A 26,092-nucleotide genomic window follows, 5' to 3' on the forward strand; every position below is an offset into this window, starting at 1 on the left:
CTATGCCTTTCGAATTTATTGATATGTCGCATTCTATATGAATCTACTTAACGCTGTGAATTTCGTGATACATTGTTATCAGCAACAACTCAACAAGAAAGATTGACTGACTTAAGATACATAGATATTTACAATATCGTACACGAACTCATATAGAAGCACCCGACTGTAAAAAGCACCTAGTTTCCAAATAGATTATTAAGCGTACGATTGTGGATTGCCGATCGCTATAGAAATAATTACATAATGTTATATGCGTCGAAGGAACGCATTTAAATCACTGGGGTGATCTATCTGCCCACGCGTACGTGGCGATAGTACCTGTCACGAGTCTTTCGAGCCTCGATTGGATAGACACGACGGATTCATCCGTACGTACTAAACCAGAGTCTCGAAGTGAATGTTTCTGACTAAAGATCTCTTCGCCGCAACTGTAGAGCTTCAACGTTTCTTTAATGGGGGACCATCGTCGACTACGTCAGACGCGGACCACCGGCGTTTTCTAGCGTCCTCTTTCACACTGAGGTTTTCTGGATGTGTCTGTGGCGGGGCGGCTGACAGGCCCGTGCTTGGCGGCGTCGGTTTGCGCGCCACTAAGGACACGCACACGTCGCCAACTTGCAATCTCTGCACTCGGAGTCCGTATCTTGCTAGGGTGCGTTCAGGCTTACACGACGCCCATCCGCGACCGTACACGAAAAACGGATGCTCCACTGTTGATTCTAACTCTACCTGTAATTGAAAACCATTATATTAATAATCTATGGTATAATTATTACATTAGAGTTATTTTTCAATCGCTGACGTGTTTTGTTTGCTCTTTACGAAATAAGAAGTTTCATTCATTGGTGTTCAAGGCTATCTATTTTCAGCGCTCAAGCGTTGAGTGCTGTGACTTTATTTACGCTTCATGTTTCACTAATTTTACAATGTTTAGTTTACGTATGTATTTACAAAATTTTGCTTGTTTGAACAATTAATTTTGGACTAATTTCTGCTTCTGTTGATTTTTAAGACTAAACTGAAGATTAATTTATTATAAGACAAGACAATCTTATATAGGTATGCTTTTCTAAAAATTTATCTTATTCAATATTTCCAACAACAACTTAACTGTAACTGCGAAAATTGAATATGAATTTAAACTTACTTGTGAACGATTTCTATCATATGCAAGTGTGAGAGCGAGTCTGTCGCCTCGCTCGTCCAGCCTAAGCAGCGTGCACTGCGTCAGCGAGAGGTCTCCGCTCCGTTCCGCGCTCATCACGAAGTCCTCCGTCCTCATCTCCTCTACTCGCCTCAGAGTGCCATCTTCTAGCCGTATTAGTGCTCCACGACAGAAGTACGGTGCGGGCGCCCCTCGCTCTGGTGACATAGGCGGCTCCTGGAAATCAACATACATATTTGAATCAAATATATTTATAGTTCGTCACTGCTTTAAATCTAGAATTACAAGTATATAAATAAAAACTTTGCCGCACGATAAAATGCTCATCTTCGGGCTATATTGAATTATTCATGTAATAAATCAAGGGTCTTAAGTAATTTCAAAAGTTATTAAACTTTAGCTCCGGTTAGCGTTCCGCGTGCATAGTATTAAACAAATTAAAAACTTTATAAAGAGTTGATATACTGTTATGTATTGATGAGATGAATTATTTTCTTAATATTATTCACATAAACGTAAAGTTTCTTTTTGAGATTTAGATTGCAATGATATACAACTTACTTCTCTGGGAGGTGGTTGAGGAGCCGGTGCCGACACGGGTGGCGAGTGCGGCGAGTGCGGTGCCGGGGCGGGCGGCACGAAGCCCGACGAGTGCCGGTTACGTATCGGGTATGCTGGCGGCTGCGGGGCCCGCGCGCGGTACAGGTACGGCGCGTACGACGCCGGGTGCGGCAGGAACGGGGAGTAGGCGGTCGGCACGGGGGGGAAGGGCGCGGGCGCGGGGGGCGCGGGCATGGGGTCCCGCGGGCGCCGGGGCGCGTAGCGCGGGTACGGCCGCGGCGGCGGCGCTAGGAACTCCGGCGTCATCGTCGGAGGCGGGTACAGGTGGCTCAGTTGCAGCTGCCCGAGCTGGACCAGCGCCTCGCCGGGGAGGCTCGCTGAGATCATTGGACGCGCTGGAAATAAACACACATTCTGTTAACATATATCTGTTGCGTCCACAAACAATAAACAACACAATACACGTAATATTGAATCGTTTTCCCCATTCCGAATCAGAAAATTTCCATATCTGGATATTATAATGTAACCACAAAAACAGCTTTAGCAATGCCAAATTCCTTTTAAAGTAGTATAAAGTTTGATGAGGATAACTTTGCAGGTACCTACCGATGATATCAGAATACTAAATATTGTATTATGATACTAAACGAGAAACCTTTTATTATCTTTTAATATACATATATAAATCTCGTGTCACAATGTTTGTCCTCAATGGACTCCTAAACCACTTAACCGATTATAATAAAATTCGCACACCATGTGCAGTTCGATCCAACTTGAGAGATACCTAGGATAGTTTAAACATGTAGGTACCACGGGCGAAGCCGGGGCGGACCGCTAGTAAATTATTATGTATGAATATTTTACTCAAATTCGAGCAAACTGTAATCATGCGTATTAACATTTTGGATATAAGGTGATTTTATGCGACAATAATATTATGTTGTCCTTGAAGTGGTTTATCATGCATGTTTCATAAATACTCTTTATAAATATTGCACTTTCATAATGTTTTATAGCCTATAAATCACTAACGTACAATGGTTGCAACGAAAAGTCGTATAAGTTGAATAACAACGTACCTATCCTTAAATACGATACGAGTATAATATTGAAATGCTATAGATAAGACAATAACTCTTTCATAAAAGTGCTATCGCATCGTTCGCATTATTTATAACCTGCAACACAATACAGCCTTGTCCGTAATGATATGTTGTTCCCACATAGTAAAACTACATGTGCGTTCCTTTCTTGCGTGACTCGTGTTTGGTGATGAGATAAGAATGTGGAACGGGCGACGTCAACATTATAAATAGATTTTATAAGTTAGCAATTGAATACACAAGATACGTGGCGTAGTTAAACCGAATGTTAATATTATTGTAAACGTAATGCGTAAGGTTTATTTTTATTGCAGGAAAGACCTGTTGATTAGAGTCTTTCCTGTTTTGATTTATTTTCCAAATCCTCGTTGCGGAGGAAACTGCATGTGATATTATATTTATTACCTCATGTCTATAAATAGCACGTAAACACGATAACCACATATAGCTATACAATTTCGTGGTGAACCAACAATTAGCGTCGAGGGTTAGAGTAGAGATGGAGATGATCGTCAACATTCCAGTTCGTGTTTGAGCAGTGAGCGATAATTTGGAGAACAAAGAGTGTGGTGCACCTGCGTAAACATTATCCATGTTAGCACGCGTCTTTGTGTTAGGGGATGCATGTATGTGCTGCTAACTATGTAATAACACGCTTTCGTAAATGTAAGACGAACCTCTTATGTGCGTATTACACGAGTATCTAATAGGATTATTGGGAATCGTAAGCCATGGTGGTAGACGAAAGTAATGAATAGGTACCTATATAGGATGTGTTTTCGTCGTTAGTTATTACATGTCTTCTATTAGCTTATTGAGATTATGAATGTGAACATCTGTATTTGAAATTCGTATATAATGTACCCGCAGACCGTTGGTGAATTGAACAATGAAATAAAAATTATAATTACCACGTTGTTTTACTATTTACAAATTATCACTGAGAAGGTAATCATTTAAATCGTGATTCATGCTTATAAGCAATTGCAGTAATAAAGTTAAGCAATTCCATTGAATCTAGAATTTTAGAAATCATTGAAGATGTGGAAATGTTTTCTAGCTATTTGAACCTTTGTTTTCTAGACGTTTCCAGTCACGAACCTTGTGTGACCTTGTATAAAATAAATAGATTAAGTTTTTAGGTAGTATTTAATTCTTACTAGATTTCCGCCCGCGGCTTCGCCCTCGTTTTCAAAGGAAAGCCCGCATAGTTCCTGTTCCCGTGGGATTTCCGGGATAAAACCCATCCTATGTGTTAATCCAAGTTACCCTGTATATGTGTGCTAAATTTCATTGTAATCGGTTCAGTAGTTTTTACGTGAAAGAGTAACAAACATCCATACATCCATACTTACAAACTTTCGCCTTTATAATAGTAGGTACTAGCTTTCCGCCTGCGGCTTCGCCCGCGTTTTCAAAGAAAAACCCGCATAGTTCCCGTTCCCGTGGGATTTCCGGGATAAAACCTAGCCTATGTTACTCGTGGATAATGTAGCTTTCGAATGGTGAAAGAATTTTTAAAATCGGTCCAGTAGTTTATGAGCCTATTCATTACAATCAAACAAACAAACAAACAAACAAAGTTTTCCTCTTTATAATGTTAGTGTAGATAGTGTAGATTAAGATTAAAACTTCGATATAAATTTGTTGCTTACGTAATATTAGTTGATTGCCACATTATTTTATTAATTTCATCACGAATAATGTTTCACCTTTATTTGTATTAAAATGTTTTCTTTCTGTCAATCAATCCGTAACAAATTGTTAACTACATTTGAATGGATTACTTCCATATAAATAAATGCGTTACCGAGGTGTTGTTTTCAACAAAGTGACAAGGAAACAACGTAGAAATTCTTAGCTTTTCTGACTCACCAGCGAGATGAGAGGCCATGACTAAGGCTTCAAAAATGCATTCCAATCTGGTTTTAGTCTGGACTTACCCGCAAGTCTATTTAACGAACTGCTGAGAAACTCATTAAAAATAATAAACTGTCATTTTGGAATAAATAATGTAAGATTGATCGTTGAAGCTTATTATGAAATAATCTCGATTGGAATTTGGAATACAAGTCTATATTAAAAGTTATGTGCAATTAACCAGTTTTTAAAACATCGAAGGTAATTAAAGTTATAAATAAATGCTTATTAACACAAACTGATATTAAATGCAGATGATATTAGGTAGAGTAGGAACTTTAACTTATACATATATTATTCTGCGGTAGGTACTAAACTAATTCTCTCAGAAGCTCTGTGCAACTACGGTACTCAAATGCCACCGGCTGTCGTCCGGTTGTATATATTATTATGTTGTTAAATATAGGTTGTTCTAAATTCGTGGCGTTTTGGCGTGGTGATCAGACCGTCTCTGTTATAGTGGACTGTGTAGGCGTAAGATGCCGTGCGCCGGGGGTTCGCCGCCCGACGGCTACTTTGTAATGAATGGCCGATGAAGTTAGCGCTAAATACAAACAGCCTTGTTGAAAACTAGTATAATAAATATGTGCATGTGTGTGCATATGTGTTAGGAATCGGCTAATTGAAATGATATTATGTAATAAATGAACTATTTACTGAAATATTATGAGTGCTCTACAATTTAGACATGTGCTTCTGGGTGCATATTAATTCCAGGAAAATAGGTGTTGTAAAGATTTTTCCTTATTTATAGATGGTTCTTTACAATGTATTTATATTTAAAAATACGTGATAATAATTCCAAGGAAATCATGATATATCAAAAGAACAGTGAACTTGTCAATTATTTGGCTTATAGCAAAGGCGAGATAAATGATAAGGCTCGATTCTTATAGGCATAAAATAATATATTATTCGATGAGAAAGAAATCAACATCACTTTTCTTTGTTACTTATGTATTGAAATATAATGTTTTTATTTTTCCTGGAAAATATTTATTCATGGAATCTTTCCAAAATCTGCCTATTTTCTTAGAATTCAGTTATTAATTCTTATTATATTATTTATATAAATATTTCACAAAACAGTTTCGTTATAACATTCACTGTGGATACAATAATTTGAGATATGATTTATTGTGTAAGCTCGGTCTGCATTCAGCTAAGCCCAATCCCGAAAATTTAAGACGTCGCTAATGTTACTGCGAACACAAAAGCACTTCAATTTACCACCCACGCACTCAGTATCAAAACAAACGAACACATCTAAATATAGAAGCGCTACTTAAGCCAATAAGCGATCTCGATACTTTTTGCAAGTTAACCAGTAAATAATAACATTGCAAATCTGAGGCGGTGCGGTCGATAGGGCGCCCGTAACCCACTTCCGGCGTCCGTGACCTTGCCGTAACCATTCACACCGCATCTTATCACCCGACCCCTAGAGCCACCCAGCTAGCCCCCAGACACCCCGTCCCCTTGCACCCCGCAGCCTGCTTGCCCCAGGGTTGCCAGCGGGGATAAATATAGCACAACATTTCATGTACCGTCACCGTATTGAAAATTTCGACCCAACGTTACCTACATAGTGAAATATTTTTGCATATTATTGGATTTAGAAAAACAAGAACACTTGAACCAGAAAAGGTTATGAAATACAATGTAGGTATGTTGTCAACATTTTGTGTAGAGCTATTTCTGTTTACTGTTTTATGTGTTTACCTTTCTTACTCAAATGGTGACTGGTGACCCTAAGTGCGCAATTTACAAGCTGGCTTACTTCCACTATTGCCTCCGATCCGCATCTTTAACGACCCGTGTGTACTAGACTCCGATAGCTTTTACTGAGATTGGGTGTTCATCTTACGAAATTTCTACTTGAAATTGATATTATGTACATGCTTATTTACAATGTACTTTTATTATAAGGATAAGTGAGTGTTTTCATTTTCAGAGTTTGCTGTTATTGTTATAAATAAAGAGCAGTTTCTTTGTTTGTAATATCTTTGAGCAGTCCGCTCATTATGACCATCTATTAAAAAATAAACGATCGTTATACAGGCACGCTGAACACTAGGCATTTATTTTTAGATTTTATTACGACTTCACTATTGTTTAAACACAGAAGGCTGAAACAATACTTTCATATCGTACACCGTAACTGTAACGTAAACTATCAGTTACATTGCTAGACCAATTTAAGCAAATTACTATGAAATTACGTATCGATAGGATCGTGATTCGTGATTGGTGCAATCGTGAGTTTATCTAGTTAAGCTCATTACTGTTACCTTTGTAAACCTTCATTCTTAAACCGGTTCTAAAATATCGCTTTGTAATTCATTTATATAGTACATATATGTATTGTTAAGTATTGTAACTGCTTTGAATGATTCGAGGTAAACGTAACATTTAAATAATTAAATTATTGCAGAATGACTACGGCACTAACAATGTACGTAGAATTAGAACAAATGTAAATAACGTTAACTATGCATAATTAGCATCAAACTTCAAAGATGTTTGTGGCTTAGAAGAAGTAGGCGTGAAGTACCTACCTGCATTGTATAATAGAGTTGGAGGATGAAACATGGAGGATAGCCAACTAGCAATTGGCACATTGGGAAAATTGGCAATATTCGTAGACGCAAATATTATGAACGCGTCCGTACGTCTGTTTATTAATGAGCGGCTTGACGGCGTGCTTTGTGAATTGTGATGCCGAACATCGCACCTGTTGTCTACAGCTGTCGTAACTCGTAACGCTACTGGCTTTCGGCTTTCCTAATAATTACATTACTAGATGTTTATGCAAATGCTAACGGAAGTCCAATAAATAGACGAAATCGTAAATTACTTTAGAAGACGGTGGCGGTACTTACGCTAATGATGTTTTATGTAATAGCTGCATACAATGTCATTATTGACGTCGGTACCTATTCAGTTGTTGAAAACAAATTTACTCAATAATGAAATGTAATTATCTTTTTTCATCAATTTAACGTGAAAGTGATTAAAAAGACAAAATTGTGCCACATTTTCACAATACAGAAAATAAGGCCATCATTTTTGATGGCCTTATTAGTATCATAGAGATATAACAATATTCCATGTAATTCTACGAAAAGTAACAATGATGTTCATACTTGACATCGCTAATGATATATTATTTGCAGAAAGACAAGGAGCAAAATTAGTAAGCTTTCGTGGTGTTGAATGAACGGGCGTCTAGTCACGCGACAGTCATTACGTAACTCCCTGTTTCAACAAAGTTGCTTCGTCGCCTCGTTCGCTACAAAAAGAAGGCTGACGTCTTAATTGTCTTGCAATAGTACTAATTACAATAACGCAGCATTTATATTACACACTTTCAATAAACTGGCACAGTTCTACCTAAACGCTAAAAGTTTCGCAAGATAATTATCCGTGAATAAAACCTTTACTCGCTATACTAGTAAATGAGGTTTAAGTACCTATGCAGAATGTGATAAGTCGAATAAATGGCGATACGGCGATTCGTGAAAATTCACGGATACAATTTGCGCGAAGCGGGCGTTAGTTGCGAGCAATTTGGAGTCTTAACAACAGTTTTATTGAGTGGATCACGCAATAGAGTGGAGGCAAACAACCCCGCCTACACTATGCCGCGACGCGGACGTTCGGTACGCGGACACTGCTATATTTGCATACTCGTCAATATGCCGAGTCGTGGACTACTGAGCGCTGGCCCGTGGCCGGCGTGTCACAAGAGCCAGCGCCCACGCAGCCACACATCCTACTACGTGTGAACGATCAGTGGTAACAGGCGCCATCAAACTGTGAAACCGTTTAAGAAACAGCATCTAACACGACTAATAAACGTGGAAATTGGTATCGTCAAAATAAACATCGTGATGTATAATGTACACAAACATATTTAGGCTGCGGGAAGAAAGTTGTTTGTAACAAATTTCACGGTTGATTTCATGTTTAAATAAACCGGCGATAAATTTGTATCGAATTGCTGTCACATTAACATTAATTAGAGAGTTCATCGACCGACGAGCTATTAGCTAATACTCTTTTAAATCTAGGTAATTGCAATGCTGCTCTTTATAGCATTGGATCATGATAAATGGATTCATTTTGGTAGAGAATGAATGGCGTTTTTGCCCGAATACTGATGCTGGCGCCTACGCGGCTGCCTGTCACAGTCACTTTATGTTCTCACAACTATTTTACAAATATACCTACTATTCTATAAGCCGATAATAAGCTTCTATACCTTCCAGGCACGTAACAAATAAATACAATTACACGACGCAGTGTTGTCAGTGTTAGTAAAGTGTTCATTACAGTTTATTTGTTCTCAGAAAATATCGCTACGGTATTATGGAGACAATTCATGAGATAAATTGAAGATTGATAACATTTATCTGTATCGGGTATTCAGTTGCTATCAAGATCTAAATGTCTCGCATTTTTTTTGTTAAATCTCAATTTTCATAATAATTATGCGCTTTCATAAGAGCTGTCCATCGCCCACAGCTAAACACTAAGCCTCTAATTTAGATGAACTTTATTAGACGCGGTCAAATACATATATATAGGCACTAATAAATCAGAGTGAATATCCATTCAGCTCTTCCACCCTAACATTTATACACTAACAGATATGACCCAATTGTCTAAAAATTTCGCAGCCTCCATTAGTATGCAGTAGACGCTTTCAGAATTTAGATCTGCCAACTTTAATTAAAATTTGCTTTTACGACCTAAAACAGTAGGTAATTCAAGAGAGTTGAAAGCTTTAATTTTAACAAAAAAGTTATGCTAATTGGAAAAATCAAAGTTTCATCAAAGAACGGGTTATTAAATAGCTCCTAAAATAAAAGTAATTTAAAGGTAATTCGGTCACAAGTATAGTTTTTATTTATAATAAAATATGATTCAATCAGTAATCATATCGAAAGTAAACGGGTAATTAAATTAAACTATGAATACATAATGGGCATGCTTAATGTTTAAATAGGTGTAGATTACATGAACCAGATCTTATCAAAACTCCTTAAACAAGATTTCGGGTTAGTGTTAATTAAAATTGAAATCGATAACGACATGATGAAATAAGATGACCTTATACAGCGAACCTCCAAAACCCTTTACTTTACATGCAAGATAAATAATTATTGATTGGCGAATTATATTTCTTACATTTGGTTACCACACAACAATTTAGTGACATAGAAATGAAAACAGACATTGCACATTATTGAAATTGTAATAACTAATAATGTGTTAAATTATGCTTGGTATTTAAAATATTATTTTATGACAAATTCCATGTTTATTGTGTCCGTTCATATATTTTTATCTATAAAAAATGAGAATAATGCTCTATTTTTTTCAAAAGATTACCTATTACATAAAAAAACAATAACTTAACAAAATGATTACGTAACATGGCATCCTAATAGTAAACAAACAGTAACTACATAAATAATTCAATAAAAATAAATTCAAAATGGTCGCCGTGCTTCTCGTAAATTGGCATAATAAAGTACTTAAGTTGAATCGCCACAGAATACATATTCAATCAATGAAACGATCAGTTAATTGGCAATCACACACACAGTAGCCACACTGACGTCAAATTAATTCAATAATTATTACACTCGTACGAGTTTTACTCATTTTTCGGTACATTGGAGTGGTAAATGAGTTTCGGAGATGGTAATTAAAGAAAAATTTGTGTCGTTATGTATACATAATGTAACAAAAAATATTGTCAAATATCAATCGGAAATGGAATTCATGAACACAAAAAATGGGGCTTGCAATAGCAAGGGATCAATCAATTGGTCGCCTACGGAGCGACGTTGGCAAGTGTTCTATACAATATAGAGTTGCCAGGATTGTTTTGTTATATTCGTTTATTCATTCCCGATTAAAATACTTGGAATCGCGATCAGACAGCGGCCGCAGCGAGCGCATTGGCAGGTCTCACGTAACGCAGGCGTGCGCCATATTTGCGGCGTGGATCTGTATTGAAATTATTACAATTCGCATGTCCTATTTCGTATATGCAAACATATCAATTCTGACCTCGTGTGAACAGTTATTGTTTGTCGTTATACATTCTAACCGTGAGTGCAACACGCGTATTCTAAGTTTGCCTTTTCGGAATATTAATGGCATATCTGACTTACCGCGTGACTAAGCCACCTGCAGGATTTACCAACGTTTGTATGCTAAGAAGCCTTTCGTATTCACTACATGTTTGATTCAACAAGCGTTGCGTTTAGATATCTAATGGAAACTAATGTAGGATTTTCTTAACAAATGCACGGGATTTCCAAGTACGTATCGACTGGCGACGGGTTATTTTAATTCTTGAAGTATTTACTTTTTGTGCGGATAACTTGTATTAGATTCTTGGTAACTTATTATACATATTATAATAAAAAAAATACATTATACCTACTAATGAAGTAACACATCATGTTTGATTTTGTTTCCATAATAACTTCGTTATCTCTGTTATACGTATTATTATCAATGAGAATATGACAATAACAAAAACGGTTAAACTAATAGCATAATAAATAAAACAGTAATCAATAGTTATGCGTATTTTCAGGTGATACTCAATGTAAAATAACAAGAAAAAAAAATTTTTTCATGGTACATTATTAACGCTCATCAAAAACATGCTCACGTGCACTTACTTTCCGCCTAGTTACCGAATATTTAAGTATTTTTCATATATTATGTATAACAATATCACGTTGCATGGATAAGATAATTCTGAGTAAACAGTTTCTGTTACTGTGTACGTTTGTAAATATCAAGTGACCCTAACGGAATGGCTCCATATTGGATCAAGTGATTATAATGTAATCGAAATAAAAATAAACTACACGTTTTTCCGACTCAACCCGCTGTCTGGACGTTATTAGATTTATGAGAAATAAATGTCAACACCGACGCGACGTTACAAATTATCATTATTAATAAATATTGGATCGATAACTAAAGTACACAGATGTTTCAAGAGCGCTATAAAATATTCTCTACTTCTGTTTTCAAGAATTATTTATGTATTTAATAATATTAATCAGACACTAGGTTTTAATGTAGGTAATATTTTACTTCATTTTGTTTGCGGTAAGATAGTAGCGCAAAGCCTTCACTGTCAAGAGCCAAGTCATCTATTCAGCTAACCATGAAGAGAGCTAGACTAGAAATTTAGTTTTCAATTTTCGTTATTTATAATAATTAATATTGAAGCATTAGCGATAAACTGTGGTCCCTGTTATCTCCACACATACAGTAGTCATTCTGGCGACCTCGATATCTTTGAGTACATGAAAACAAAATTTGCTACAAACAGTATTATCGTTAACACAATATTGTTCAACTTTGAACTTATATTTATATTAATCACTTGTGTTTCATTTCACTTGTTTTCAAATTTGTTTCTGTATTGAGACGCTGGACGATATGTTTATTATAATAACATGTAAACGAAAATATATGTATTTAAAGCACTGTTTAAATGCTTTAAAAATTCTGAAACATCTAATTCTTTAAACGAATAAATGTATAGGTATCTGACAATAAAAGCAATGGTAAGTTTGATAGGAACATTGATATTATAATACTATAATAGTAATTAGTAGCTACTAGCTGTACATTGAATGACGTGCGTACACGTATGGCAACAGACAATGTAGTGTACAGAATGCGCACGCGCGTTTCAGGGAAGCGGGGTAGTTGGACAAAACGCGTGCTGTTGTTATGACAACGAATTTTTCTTAGAACACCGGAATATTTATTAATCAAACGGTAACTCTGCGTAGGCAGTGTAAGCTACTTTATGAATTTTATAATATTTTATTTTTTATCTTTATTATCAAAATATTTTTCGATAGATCAGATTCTCGGAATGATTCATGATTATATAATAGTAATTAGTTTGCAAGAATCGTACAGACTGAAGCAGAATTCATTAAGTTGTAAGCATCCAATGATACCAAATATCACAAGTAAAACGTCAGTAATAGCCAATTTGTATATGTTTAAATTATCAATTAAAAAGTAATTTATGAGATCATCACTATATACACATTTATACATATACACAGATGGCATTGAGACTGTATTTCGTATGTATATAAAATCAATTATTGCTGAAAAAGAGGCTATTTGCATTTATATGAATATTAAATTAGGTGGAAATTAATATGCGCCGTTTATCGAGCTCTACATTTCTAAATATATTGAAATGTCTTTCTACTGTTGCTTATCGCTGTGACCTTGCTATATCCTACTTACACAATAAATATTTTATTTAAAAAGTAATACAAACATGAAATGTTATTTTCTGATACAATTAATATTTATAAATTTCGATAAAGTAGTAATGTGTAGAGTTATAATGAATACAAAGCATTTTTGAAAAATGAAACGTATAAGCACAATTATTAAAAATGAAGCAAATTGGTAAAGCAACGTATAATTATTAGACAATAAAAATACATGATAATGTCAAATCTAAGATCGTGTCTGATTCACAATGCACAAACTATTAGATTCCTTATACATGTGGACTAGTAAGGGGTCAGAACGACCCTGAAACTTATCACAGCGTAAAGGCGCTTTTCCAACAATTATGTGCGAGGATGTGTATTACCTACTGGTGGAAAATGCACCCTTAGGCTCCTTATAAATGTAGACTTGTAAGGGGTCAGAACGACCCTGAAACTTATCACAGCGTTATCGTTGGTAAGCCACGGTGAAATTAATATCCAACATTGAACTTGAACGCTATGCGTGTGTGACGTCAGCCTACCTACACGTGAAACCGCAAGGCCACAGCATATCGCCTGCCACATCGCCGTTACAATTCAAACATTTTCAAGTAGATTAACGTAGTTTTTTGAACGCCAGGGGAATTCGTTCAAGCTATTTTTACATGAAGATTGATTGTTGCCTCGTTTTTTATGGTATTGTTAAAGTATTGAAGATTTGTGGCGAGGCTACTAGATATCGCTACTAATAGAACCACCGCTAAACAAAGAAAAAAGTATACACTTTTATCTATTTAATACCATTGTTCATTCTCTTTGATTTATTTGATTACAATTTATCACGTGGCAAAATACTAAAATAGCTTTCGTAGTTCTAGCCGCCGCAAGTAGAGTCTGCCTTGAAAGTCGTTGTAGGTAGGTACTAGGTACCGCTTTTCATATTCAACATGTTTCTACATGTTATAAAAGGCTACGTACGCGTTGCCTCATCCATATTTTATTTTAGAAGATGAATAAAGAATATTAAACACATGAATGACTAACTATTTCAGATGCCAATCATTATTTTTTGCTATAAAATAAAGAATATCTTTAAATAAACGATTTCTAAGCTCTATATTCTGCCAAATCTATGTTTATCTCTTGTACATTAACGCTTCTATTTTCAGCGTATAAACAAAAATCAATTTACGAAAGCGTTAAATATTGTAACAGGATTTGATTATTTTAGTTCATATCCATAATCTAAATTAATCTCTTATAAAGATTATTAAATCCTTAGCCTAGATGAATCTAAACTACTCAAAACAAAATAGAGCCCACCCTGATTTTTTGCTGTGTTGTAAAAATTCTTCACTTTTTTCTTATTTTATGAATGGGTATAAACGAACAAGGTGTAGGACAATTGTTTTAACGTAAACTTAAGCAAAAATTAGCGATTTTATGAAAATTATGCAAAATTAACAGTATTAGAGAAAAATTGCACAAATAAGACACATGACAAAAGTTTCAATAAAACCTTTATTAACAAAAAAATCTGGTTTATTTTGTAATTAGTAGCGTGTGGGACCCCCTCTGCTCCATATGCACTCTCTGAGCCTATCTGGGACACTTTCAATCAAATGGGTTACATTTTCTTCAGGTATTTGCTCCCAACAGACTTTAAGAGCATTTATGAGATCTTGTTGGCTGTTTACGTTGCTGAAATTTGCTTTGACGCTCCTTTTTAATTGATCCCACATATGCTCTATTGGATTGAGGTCAGGACTCATGGCTGGCCACGGCAGAACTCTTATATTGGCATCAGAGAGTGCTCTTTGAGTGATACGGGCTGTATGTGGGCGGGCATTATCTTGCATTAAGATGAATTCTTCGCCAATTCTTTGTGAAAATGGGATCATGTGAGGCTGGATGACCCGTTCGACATAGGTATAGTAGCAGTCACGGTACCTACATCAAGAACTACGAGCTCCGTTTTGCCATGTAGGCTTATGCCGCCCCACACCATGACGCTTGGACCTCCAAATCGGTCTGTTCCGTGGACACAAGGTTCAGAAAAACGTTCACCTTCCCTTCTCCATACACGCACTCGACGATCGTCACGTGTGGTCGATGCCCACTTGAGAATAACATTAAAAAGAATAGTTAAAACAGCAATAAAGTTTCGTTAACATGTCAACAACGTAAGGGAATACTCAAGTACCCCAATAACTACCCTATAAATTACGTGTAGGCAAAACTTTGAGATAAGTGTAGGTGGGCCCTATTTTGTTTTGAGTCGTGTATTATGTACCTAATATAAAACTGATACTGTGGTAATGAATGAAAACATCTATTTTAAGTGTGTATGTGTATTTTTCATATCATTATATTATTAATAAACCTTGAGTAGGTGGGATTTAGAATCGACTGGAGGCATTAAGTTATCTATCTATATTTATTTACAATCTTATACAATAAGTAGAGGTAAATCTATAATCTTTTTTATATATTTTTATTATGTTTATGTATTGTTACTTGTTGAGAAAATTAGATACACCGGCCATACCACATTAGGCCAATTATTTATCCAAGCATACGAAACCTCTGACCTTTTATGCCTAGAATTTTGCGGCCTGATATTTGTCTTTCACGATCTTGGGATAACAATTTAATCAGAGTTCCTAAAATAATAAGAGATAGTATATCAAATGTATTTCGTTATCTGCTGAATAAATGTATAATGAATGGTGGCTATCCGATAAAAGTATTACGCTTGTGACTGTATCTTGAGATAATAGTCATGTTGATAAGACTTCATTTGTGTTTATTATATAAGTAGGTACTATAACTTTGTACTATCAGTTACCTACACAAATAATGAAAATTTATAAAGATAATAATATGTACACGTATATGCAAACTTACTTTATTTTACGGTTGTTATTCGTTATTCACAATTTGTGTGTGTTCAGAGTTACATCACAAAAATATTCTAAAATGTTGTTCATTGAGTCATTCCGATTGCTATTTTCGTATCATCACATAAGAGTTTTATGCGAGCTGATAGCGAAAAGTTATGTAAACAGTGTGTGAAAAGATTGCCATAGCATTGAAATGATAGATTGCTTTAAGAAGATTGCCTAAACCTTTCAGCTTATTGTTTCCTGTAGAAAAGAAAATACCTAGTAAGAAAGTTATCCGGGTGAGAGTCGAGCCGTATCTTCCTCCACCGATACATTTGTAAATTGTTTGTAAAGTCCAATATAAATATCAATGACACGTTTTCCGATTGCCAACACAAGATGCATTGTACATACTCTGATGAATTTGCGTATCACATTATTACATAAGGCATATATTTCGCAAACACTCGCCACTGCAGCGAAAGCTGTGACGTAATTTGTGCCGGCGCAGGCCACTCATTGATTAGACCTGTGAATGTAACCGGTTACTTAATCCAAATCATACGAATATACTTTTTAAATAGAAAAACGTGAAATCGTATCACGACGTCCATAGTCCATACCACGTAGTTGCACCAGTTTGTTTGAAACTGCCGACAAAAGGATATATTTTGTAGCTAAATATATGACCTCATCCAATAAGTATGTTTGCATAAACTTTGTAGATTATAAAATGTTGCCAATTATAAATGCAAAAGGAAAACGAACCAAAATCAAGATACATCAGGTAATTGCAGATTTGGGTTTTTATTACTCTTTAAATATAAAACATGATGCATAATTAACTGTTGCTATGCTGAGGTAACCTTATTTGTTTATTTCGCACTAACCCATAGCAAAGGTAACACATACAAACAAACAGTTAAAGGGCCGTATTGGTAAACAGCTCATCACAGCATATTGTTTACAACACAACAATGTCTGCTATGAATTTAAATGCAAATTATTTTGTAACTCACTATTGTTTATTTCACGGAATCGACTGATAAGGTATGCTCGATATTATAATATGAAGTGAGAGGGAAGGAGGGAAGAGGATATGAACTATTTTAAATTGTTTGCGAAAATGGAAGCTCGAATAATGTAAATAATTGCGAAATGTCCCTGTTACTTAAAATTAACAAATAATTATATGTATTTTTAATTACCGTGTAGATTTAAATACTAAATGATATTAACATTTTAGTTCTCTCTAGATGGTTTTAATATGTTTTTTTTTTTATTTTTCTCTCTTAACTCTACATTTCTATACAATCTAATATCACTTCCAGGAAATACGAGATGACATATTCAAACAAGTATACTCTAGAATCATTAAAAGCCTTTGGTTATATGCTCACATTTCTTCATATCTATTTTATTAAATACTAGTGGTCCGCCCCGGCTTCGCCCGTGGTACATATTTCGCAATAAAAGGTAGCCTATGTCCTTTCTCGGGTATCAAAATATCTCCATACCAAATTTCATGCAAATTGGTTCAGTAGTTTAGGCGTGATTGAGTAACAGACAGACAGACAGACAGAGTTACTTTCGCATTTATAATATTAGTATGGATTGTACAAAAACCAGGCAGTAAATGCATTAGCATTCGATTAAAAATACTCGTTTTATAATCGGTAGACAATAATTGAAATTTCATGAAAGTCAGATATTCTCTCACAAAGTGCATTTAGCGATAACTTTAGTAATTGTATTGTTATGCATTAAGTGGAACTGTTGTAGAAACGATAACACCAGTATTTAATATACAAGAAATACGAAACAGTACGGTCATACAAGCTTTAATGTTGACATATTATAGGAATATAATACCGTTCTTTCAGCCGTGAGAAAATTATTCTTTTCAATGCAGAGTTCACGATAACCGTAGCATAATCCATATTTTTTATCTTATTAACGAACCGCCAGTCATTGTTTCAATTCAAACCGCTTTTAAATGAAGGCTTTTTAAATAAACATAAAGAAACCAGAAAGAGCGGACTGTGGATACTTATATTTCTTTTTGTATAATTGGAGTGTTCAAATGATTTAAATTTTAAAATCTTATTCTAAATTCAGTTTATTCAAAAGGTGTTTTAGTCCTCAATTGATCGTAGATATCACTCATATTAACTATACAACATACATCCATCCACCTAGATCAAGTAGCTATAAATAAAAATATAAATAGGTAATAGTATTATTATATTGTATACCTAAATATAACATTTTAGATTTAATATACCTTACCTTACCTAAAGGGCTTATTACACTACGCGGTATTCAGACAGTCTTACTAAGACTGTCTTAAAATCTAACTAGACAAGCTCGCTATTACACTGTGCTGAATATCGCATGCTAACTCATTTGCAAGGCGTACGTAGTCGGTGACGGTTGTCGCGCGATGGGAAAACTTTCAAAGCACCAGAAAATCGCCATAGCTCTTGCCGCATCTATTAATTTAAATACAAAAAAGAAAAGAAAAATATGGGTGAAAGAGTATTTACTTTTACGAGAAAAATTATCAAATATGCAAATACTGAGTGTTCTGGAACCATGTGACTTAAGAAACTACCTTAGAGTAGGAGTTGCCGAGTTTGAATGTCTTTTGAAATTAGTTAGTAGTAAACAAACATACGAGCGACTTTGCTCTGCGGCTGCCGCGCGCTGACTGAACGGTCTAAGCGTGCTAAGTCTTATTACACTACGCGGTATTCAGCAAGCAAGCAAGTAAGCATGGTCGAACCCATTCGGTCGGTCTAATTAGACAGGCTAACTTGCTAACTCTTATTACATTATGCTAAATCTAAGTAAGACTGTCTGAATACCGCGTAGTGTAATAAGCCTTTTAGACTCTACAATCTACATCCTCATTCTTCAGGACTTCATTAGAAAGGAAACAGAAGACTTGATGATGACATAAAATATAAATTTCTTTTTTCATTGACATTGCGAACACACTTTCATTATTATGAAAAATTTAGATTTTTTTATACTTAAAACTAAAACTATGGTAATATTTTGACGCATATTAAGTGATTCATATTCACTAGATTGAAAAACATAATATTGGTTAGGTATTAAGGGTAACAGATAGCAGATTATATCACAACGTAGGCGGTGGCTCGTTTGATAAACGCACATACTCAAATACTCTACGCACACATGGAAAATATTGTGTGTAGCGTAGTGCAAGATAATATAAGTCTTTGTTTTCTTTGCAACCCGTTTCTTATCTGACATCTGACCGTTTATTCTATTACGTATCCCTTTACACATAAAGAACTACGATGACCCTGTTAATTAATTATGGCCTAAGGTACATTTCAATGTAATTCTCCTCTACCTTGAGCCTCTAGTTTTTCCAAGACATGAAACTGCTACTTATTTAGATTTTAGACTTTTTATGAGTTTGTAAGGATTATATTCTCTTTATGGATAAAAGGTTTCTGAGTAGGTCCAGAGAAGTTCACCAAAGTGGAATTGATGCTAACTACTTATTTATTTGTAGATAAATGGTAAGCAATAAACTTATTATTTTACTAAGGGCTGATTTTTCAATCCTTGGTTAAACTTATTCATCGAATAACGTATTAAACTACCATTTCAAAAACGTATTCTAATTGTCCGTATTTGACATTTTACAGGTGACATTTTAAAATGTTCGTGTGATACCTACTTTATTGGACGGATAAATTTTAAGCAAGGATTGTAAAATCGGCTCTAAGTATAATTTTAAAATATGCTCAGATATATAATTTTTAATTTTTATATAGAGCTAGATAAGAATATTGTTTTTGTAATTATGTATACTATCGTTTACAACGATCGCTGTGAGCATATTTTCTTTTAAAATACCATTTAATATTTGAATTGATAAGACTCAGCAAACAATTAAACAATTATTATCTACACGTGCGCAAATTCCTCATTTTTTAAATTTTATTTTTCAGATTAATTAACCTATTTATCTACTAAAATGCAATTAAGGTTTAAAATTTAAATGTAAAGGCATGTTTATCGTAATAATTATGCATGATTGACAACGAGTTTTTAAAACGGCATTATATAATTATTACAAGTGGCTTATTTTAAAATGCATTACAATTATTTTTAAATTAACAAATTATTATTATTCATGAATTATGAATATAAGTACCTATGACAAAAACTTTATAATTCTACACATGACGAGGAAAATTAACCTACTCCTACATTCGAATATAAGTCAAATTTTTGTTTTCGTTTTAATCTAAATATTACATTAGTTGTATGTATTGTTGAACAATATTTCTCCATTGTATAAGAAAAAGCAATTAAAAGTTTTTAAATACAAGTCTAATGACTTATTCAATTATTTTCCATGGGGAAAAATGTGTGTTGGTATCATGTGAGATCCATACCCGTAATATGTCAAGGGTACTATGCAGTAATTAATTACATAATTAAATTATTATTCTGTAATATTCTCCAACGAAGGTCGTGAGAGTTGGACTGGAAATAATTACATAACACACATGCTTACGTCACGCTAGACTGCCTAATTTAGAGCTAAAAATATATTAGGCATTTACAGCCTGAAATCCACCCAATGCCTGTAATTTTGCGATTTAAAGGTAAATTAAAACATTGTGTAGGTAGGTATGTTATAAGTTATTACGCGACAATATAGAATATCATTTAATTATTTAAAAATACCTAAATAAAAAGTATCAAATCGATTAGTACTTAAGTAGGTATGTAGTTAGATTGTTACAATGATATGAATTACCTAAGTATAATAATATTTAAATAACGTTGTTTTATCTATTATTTACTAATACTTTATTTATGTTATCCTTATTTAATTTGACAACTAAGCAGCCGCTATAATGAGTTGAAGTAATAGTAAAATACAAGATAAGATAATGTTAATGAACTTTGAAAATATCTGACGTAGGTAATTTACAAATTCTTTGAAGACCGCGTGGAATAATATTTTATGAACCGTATTTGAGCTATTTACGTTAACTGTTCTAATAAGTGCATTGATATACAAAGGATAGATATGTTACTATAAATGTCAATAATTGTGTAAACAGGGAATCTCGTGTAAGATAGGTTAAAAGTTTATCGCATGTATAAGTGCCGGCAGAGTGCTCTGTACTTTTCCTTGTTCTAATTTTAACATAATGGTAATTGTACTATAATCGTTAAATATAACATATTGGTGATTGTATTCTTATGACGTGAATTATTTTACGATATAGATGAAAGTATTTATGATGAAAATTGATTAGTTAGTAATTCCTGAGTTTTTTATTAATTTATTAGAAAAAATTGCATTTGACTGTATTTTAATGCTTGGAATGACGACTTTGCATCTTAACTGCTCCAAAAGATTGTAAAATATAGTAAAGTATAGATGCCTTGTTAGGGAAATTATGTAAAGCTTTTTATTTCAAATTTTTTATTTAAGATTTTTACCATACTAAATAGGTATTCGTCTTAAAATATGTACAAATTGATGAACTTCCTAACTAATTTGAAGTCCCAACCTACAATTCGCTTGCAGCCCGTATGAATGCTAATAATTCAATTGTTTTTGTCAATGGAAGGTCAAGTAAGCACCTCATAAAGGTTTCCTTTGTAGATAATTCCAAAAGGACTTTCCGAAGGTTGTAACAAAATGAGGTGAAGAGTAAACAAATGTTTATCGAATATTGTTGAACCGGTATTGTTGAAAATAATCTCGTTATAAATTGTAAATACTATGACGTCAACTCAAATAAATAAAGACGTATAGACTGTATCACACATGTGAACGTAAAAAGAGTAAAAAAATGGGGCATTCGGGTTAAATTGCCAAGCGGGGAGATGGGTACGAGGAAGGTAGAATAGAATGTAGAGCGGCCGCGGCGGGCGGAGTGTTGTCGACGCGCTCAGAAACAACCTAAATAAAACAGGCCAGCAGGGAGTAGCCGTCTCGATGAACAGTGAACACGGAACGCACACACGGCCACTACACACGCTCGCCGGCTCGCACACTCTCGCCACACTCACACAACCGCTCTCCAGACGAAAATAAATCCACTCGTATCGCCATGCAAATAGGAAGGCACACGGGCAAAATAACGCCAGCTGTCATAAACGAGGAGATCCTTACGTTTCGTGGTACTGTCGTAAGACGGTCACGGGCGCAGCATCTCAGGCCGCGGGTCACGGCGACGTCAAATCTCATCCGAAGGCGCCGTCCGCCACTCCGAACTGGTTTTGTGGGCGCGTTTGGATTCCGATGGAAAAGTACACGAGCGTGACGTCCACTAACATTCGGCACTCGCGGTATCGCGTCTCACTGCGGTCACCCAGCAGGAAAATCAAACGGAGATTAGCATGAATGATATAAAAGTAAACGCGAACGAGGTGCGACGTCGGCGCGGGTCGCAGCGCGACTGGCGGCGGCACTACGAGGAGCTCCGTGCGTAGTGAGTGGCCGTGAGCCGTGAGGCGCGGGGACGAGGAAACCCGGCGCTCGTACGGCGTGCCTCGCTCAGCCCACGCGAGGGGGAGGGCGCGGGGGGGACGCGGATTAATCACGTAGTAAGTATGCCCCCCGGGGCCGCACCGACCCGCGCATAGAACCTGCGCCCGGCCAATACATGAATAAATACTAAATGCAACGAACGCTCGTCGTGCCAGACTGAAACCGGACACTTATCGAAGCTAAATGAATTCCTGCGTGAACGTTGCCACCGAATCTTGGCCCAACGTCGGCCTACGAGGCGCCACACCTCAACAGCTCGTGATGCAACATTGTAATGCGTTTAATTTTATGAAAGTAAATGACTGGAAATATCTGCTGATGCTTTAACTTTTAAATCTTGATACATTTCTTAAATAATGGATTGACAGCTCTACATTTATTAACTCTACATTAAACTTGTCTCGCAGGTTTGAGAAAAAGGTGGTGTGAAATTTGTAAAAATAAGTCTCTATAAATGACAGCAATAGAGTTTTTATTAATTCAAGAAATACTTAAGAGTCCGATTTAACTCAAAAAAAGCACTATATTTAGTAATCTGCGCTACTACTAACACTGCTAGTGGGAAGTTGTTATTTGTAAATATCTATATCACAGTGTACGTATAATTAAGTTTCTACACCGAAATGTTTTGTTAAAACAATTTCACTTCATCTTAAGCGTTAGATAATCAACAATTAACTAAATGACTCAGTCACGAATTCCGTAAAACATGAAATCTCTTATTGTCTTTTGTAAAAAGCTTACAAAGGCTAGAGGAATGATTTTCGCAATACTACAGTCTACAGTAGCAGCCGTACACTCGAGTGTAATCCACGTCTGCCTATTGTTCGACAAACGGTATCTAAGATAAGCCTTAAAAAGGAGCGAGGCGGTCCTTAAGGACAAATAGACGTTATTACAGCCATTGTGGGACTTCGTTTTATCTAGATTAACCATTTAGAGTTTTTAGAATGGCCTATTATCTTCATCACGTATGTTTTTGCACTTAACTGTTCCCAATTTTGGAAATTGTTTTATATATAATGTTATTCATAAAATAGGTATGTTTTAAAAGATATTAAAGTTTTGGTTTTTAGTGGTAATTTGAATTAATTAAATTTCACGGAAGGTAGGTTGGATATGAAAATGTAACTAAAAAAAATTGTAGTCTAGGTACACACCTCTGTTTTAATTCAATGTTTTTTGATATGATTTGTTAAAAATTTAAGAACATAAATACTCGTATGTGTGGCAGTTCTTTTCCATCGCAGTATAAAAAAATCTGAGAAAATAACATATATTGGACATTATAATATTATAGCTGGATTATATTTTTGGAAATTTTTTCTGAATACGTTTATCTAAAGTGTACATTCACTTCAACGTTTACGATATTTCTCAGAAATGAATTTACAAGGTATATTTTAACATACTAAACAACCAAATAAATCATTGAAAGTGATTAAAGGAGACGATTTTTTTTGTTTGGAGAATAGGCCCACCTCAATTTCTTAGCGTATATTAATGAAATGTGTGTTAATTTGTTCCTTGAAGTCCCCAGATTACAGTGGTGAAATTATTTTTACATGTTTTAACCGGAATCCTTAGAAACACGATGTGCAAACATTTACCTCATTCCTACATAAAAACTAACTGATAATGAGCGATTTGTCTTGTGTGACCCATCCGAATCATTGGATATAATATATTTAAATGAATGAATAAATAAATATTAGAAAACATCACATACATTGTCACGATTCCAAGCTCGGAAATCGGAAACAGCGAAGTTACCACAAACACAGAGACCCGATTTGGTTATAAATAGTATAGAAAATAAGTGATATAAGTGTGTGTACCTCAAGTTTCTGGACCTTATGCGATTTTAGCGAATGGGAAAACTGATTAAATAAGAAATTATTAGTTAAGTAGGTAGGTAGGTACGTGATTTATGACTAGGAGTAGGTACATAATATTAGGATATAGGTAGCCATTTGCACAGCTATGCTATTATTCATGTTCTATTGTAATATTAAACGCTCTTAAGTTGTAGCAATTACATTTTAAAATAGGAAATAAAAACATTGTTTATGTTAAAAACATTACAACTACGACAGGAAGAATCTGACGTCTATCAAAGCAGCCAATAGATGTAACGTTTCGTTACACGGATTTTTTTAGCTTAGTAGAAACAAATTGTTTTATTTGATTAATTACAGGATTTAAAATCGCTATCAATCACATTCTTCCATATAAATAGGAATAAAAACAGTTTCTAAAGTGATTTGTTTAAGGCAGTTTTTTTTCGCTTTTTGGTTTTATTTTTATTCTATCGATAAAAACGTTTCGTTCCAGTTATTTTTAATGTTGGCCATTGTTCTTGGTTTCTAGACAGCACTACAGCAGGGATGATATCAAAATAAAGCTTTTTAATTCGATTTCATGATTCCGGTTTCGTTTGTAAAACAACGAAGCTTCAAAATTCATAATATAATTTTATATTTTTACACGTTTTTTTTTATTACTATACGTTACCGAGTCTTGGTGGGCCCACAAAAAATAGTCTCCTTTCTTCTCGTACATGGGAACTTATTTAAAAAAAGGTCTTAAACTTAAATTCTAACGCGTTGAACTCTACTTAAGGCTGCAGTCTAGCAAAATTGCGTTTTCAACAAGTTATTTGACAATTTTTTCCCGGCTAATGAAATGATAAACTGAATTTTTTTTTCTTGTTTATCAATTAGTGTTATATACGCAATGCGCGTGAATTTTTTCACATTTATAAAGTTACTTTATGTTACCTTAATCAGGCCTTCAAGATAAGTCTCTTTCCCCCAAAATCATTTCGAGCTAAGTTTGTGCACTCACTACGTTGCAACCGATTACAATTTACACAATCTGATCAGCGCATTATTATCCTTATATAGTCGTTATTAAAAACTGCTGAATACAATTGCCGAAAAACTTATGATTTTCTTAATTAGAGCGTTATAAATTCATTAAATTTCCCATTTTTTGCCTGACAAAATCGATTGATAAATACTGCTAAAAGTTATTTTTTCCATTAATTTATTCGAGTTGGTTGAAGACCAATGAGTATTAATCCTTTAAAAAAATTTTTTTTTGAATTTTGATAATTCTTTAAATATTAAAAAAATATTTAAAATAATAAGGAAAAATCCTAGCGAATTTCTTTAGTCGCGCTCCTTGGGCCGGAGCGTTCTGACGTGTGCTCTACGCTCGATTTTCCTTCATACCGAAGTGAAAGTTGCTCTACTTCATTAAATTTAATATTTTTGTTAATTGATTATTTTTATCTTAGTTTTGTGCAAATATTCGTATTTTTAAACATTTGATTTCGATATGGAAAATAAACGAAAAAAATACGCGTGTAACTACTAGAAAAAAAATTATCTTCGAACATAAAGTTAATGAAACCAAATAGATTGCAAAGGTGATTGGCAACAATTTCTTTATTTTACGGGGTGTCAGTAAAGGGATGTATATTTCTTTAAAACTAAAGTAAGCTCATAAATTTTCTTATAATATAATTTTTTTGAAGTTCCAAAAATGTTTATTTTTCGTTTGAGAAATACGAAATATAATATAAACTTGTA

General features: G+C 34.7%; 1 protein-coding gene across 1 annotated transcript; it reads right to left on the reverse strand.

Annotated features, from left to right (window-relative positions):
- Window positions 1-96: 96 nt before the first annotated feature.
- On the reverse strand, window positions 97-22,687 carry Atx-1 (Ataxin 1). The gene is made up of 4 exons (XM_090108273.1): window positions 22,119-22,687; window positions 1,730-2,124; window positions 1,151-1,384; window positions 97-732 (listed from the first exon to the last, which is right to left on the reverse strand). Exons 2-4 carry the CDS (start codon window positions 2,114-2,116, stop codon window positions 442-444), a joined length of 912 nt encoding a protein of 303 aa, XP_089964399.1. The 5' UTR covers window positions 2,117-2,124; window positions 22,119-22,687; the 3' UTR covers window positions 97-441.
- Between the last annotated feature and the right edge of the window lie 3,405 nt (window positions 22,688-26,092).

The sequence above is a fragment of the Colias eurytheme genome, chromosome 12 (assembly GCF_061535395.1).
Source record: "Colias eurytheme isolate Ceu_HAF_F1 chromosome 12, ilColEury1 Martin Lab GWU primary, whole genome shotgun sequence".
In the NCBI taxonomy this organism is placed as follows: Eukaryota; Metazoa; Arthropoda; class Insecta; order Lepidoptera; family Pieridae; genus Colias; species Colias eurytheme.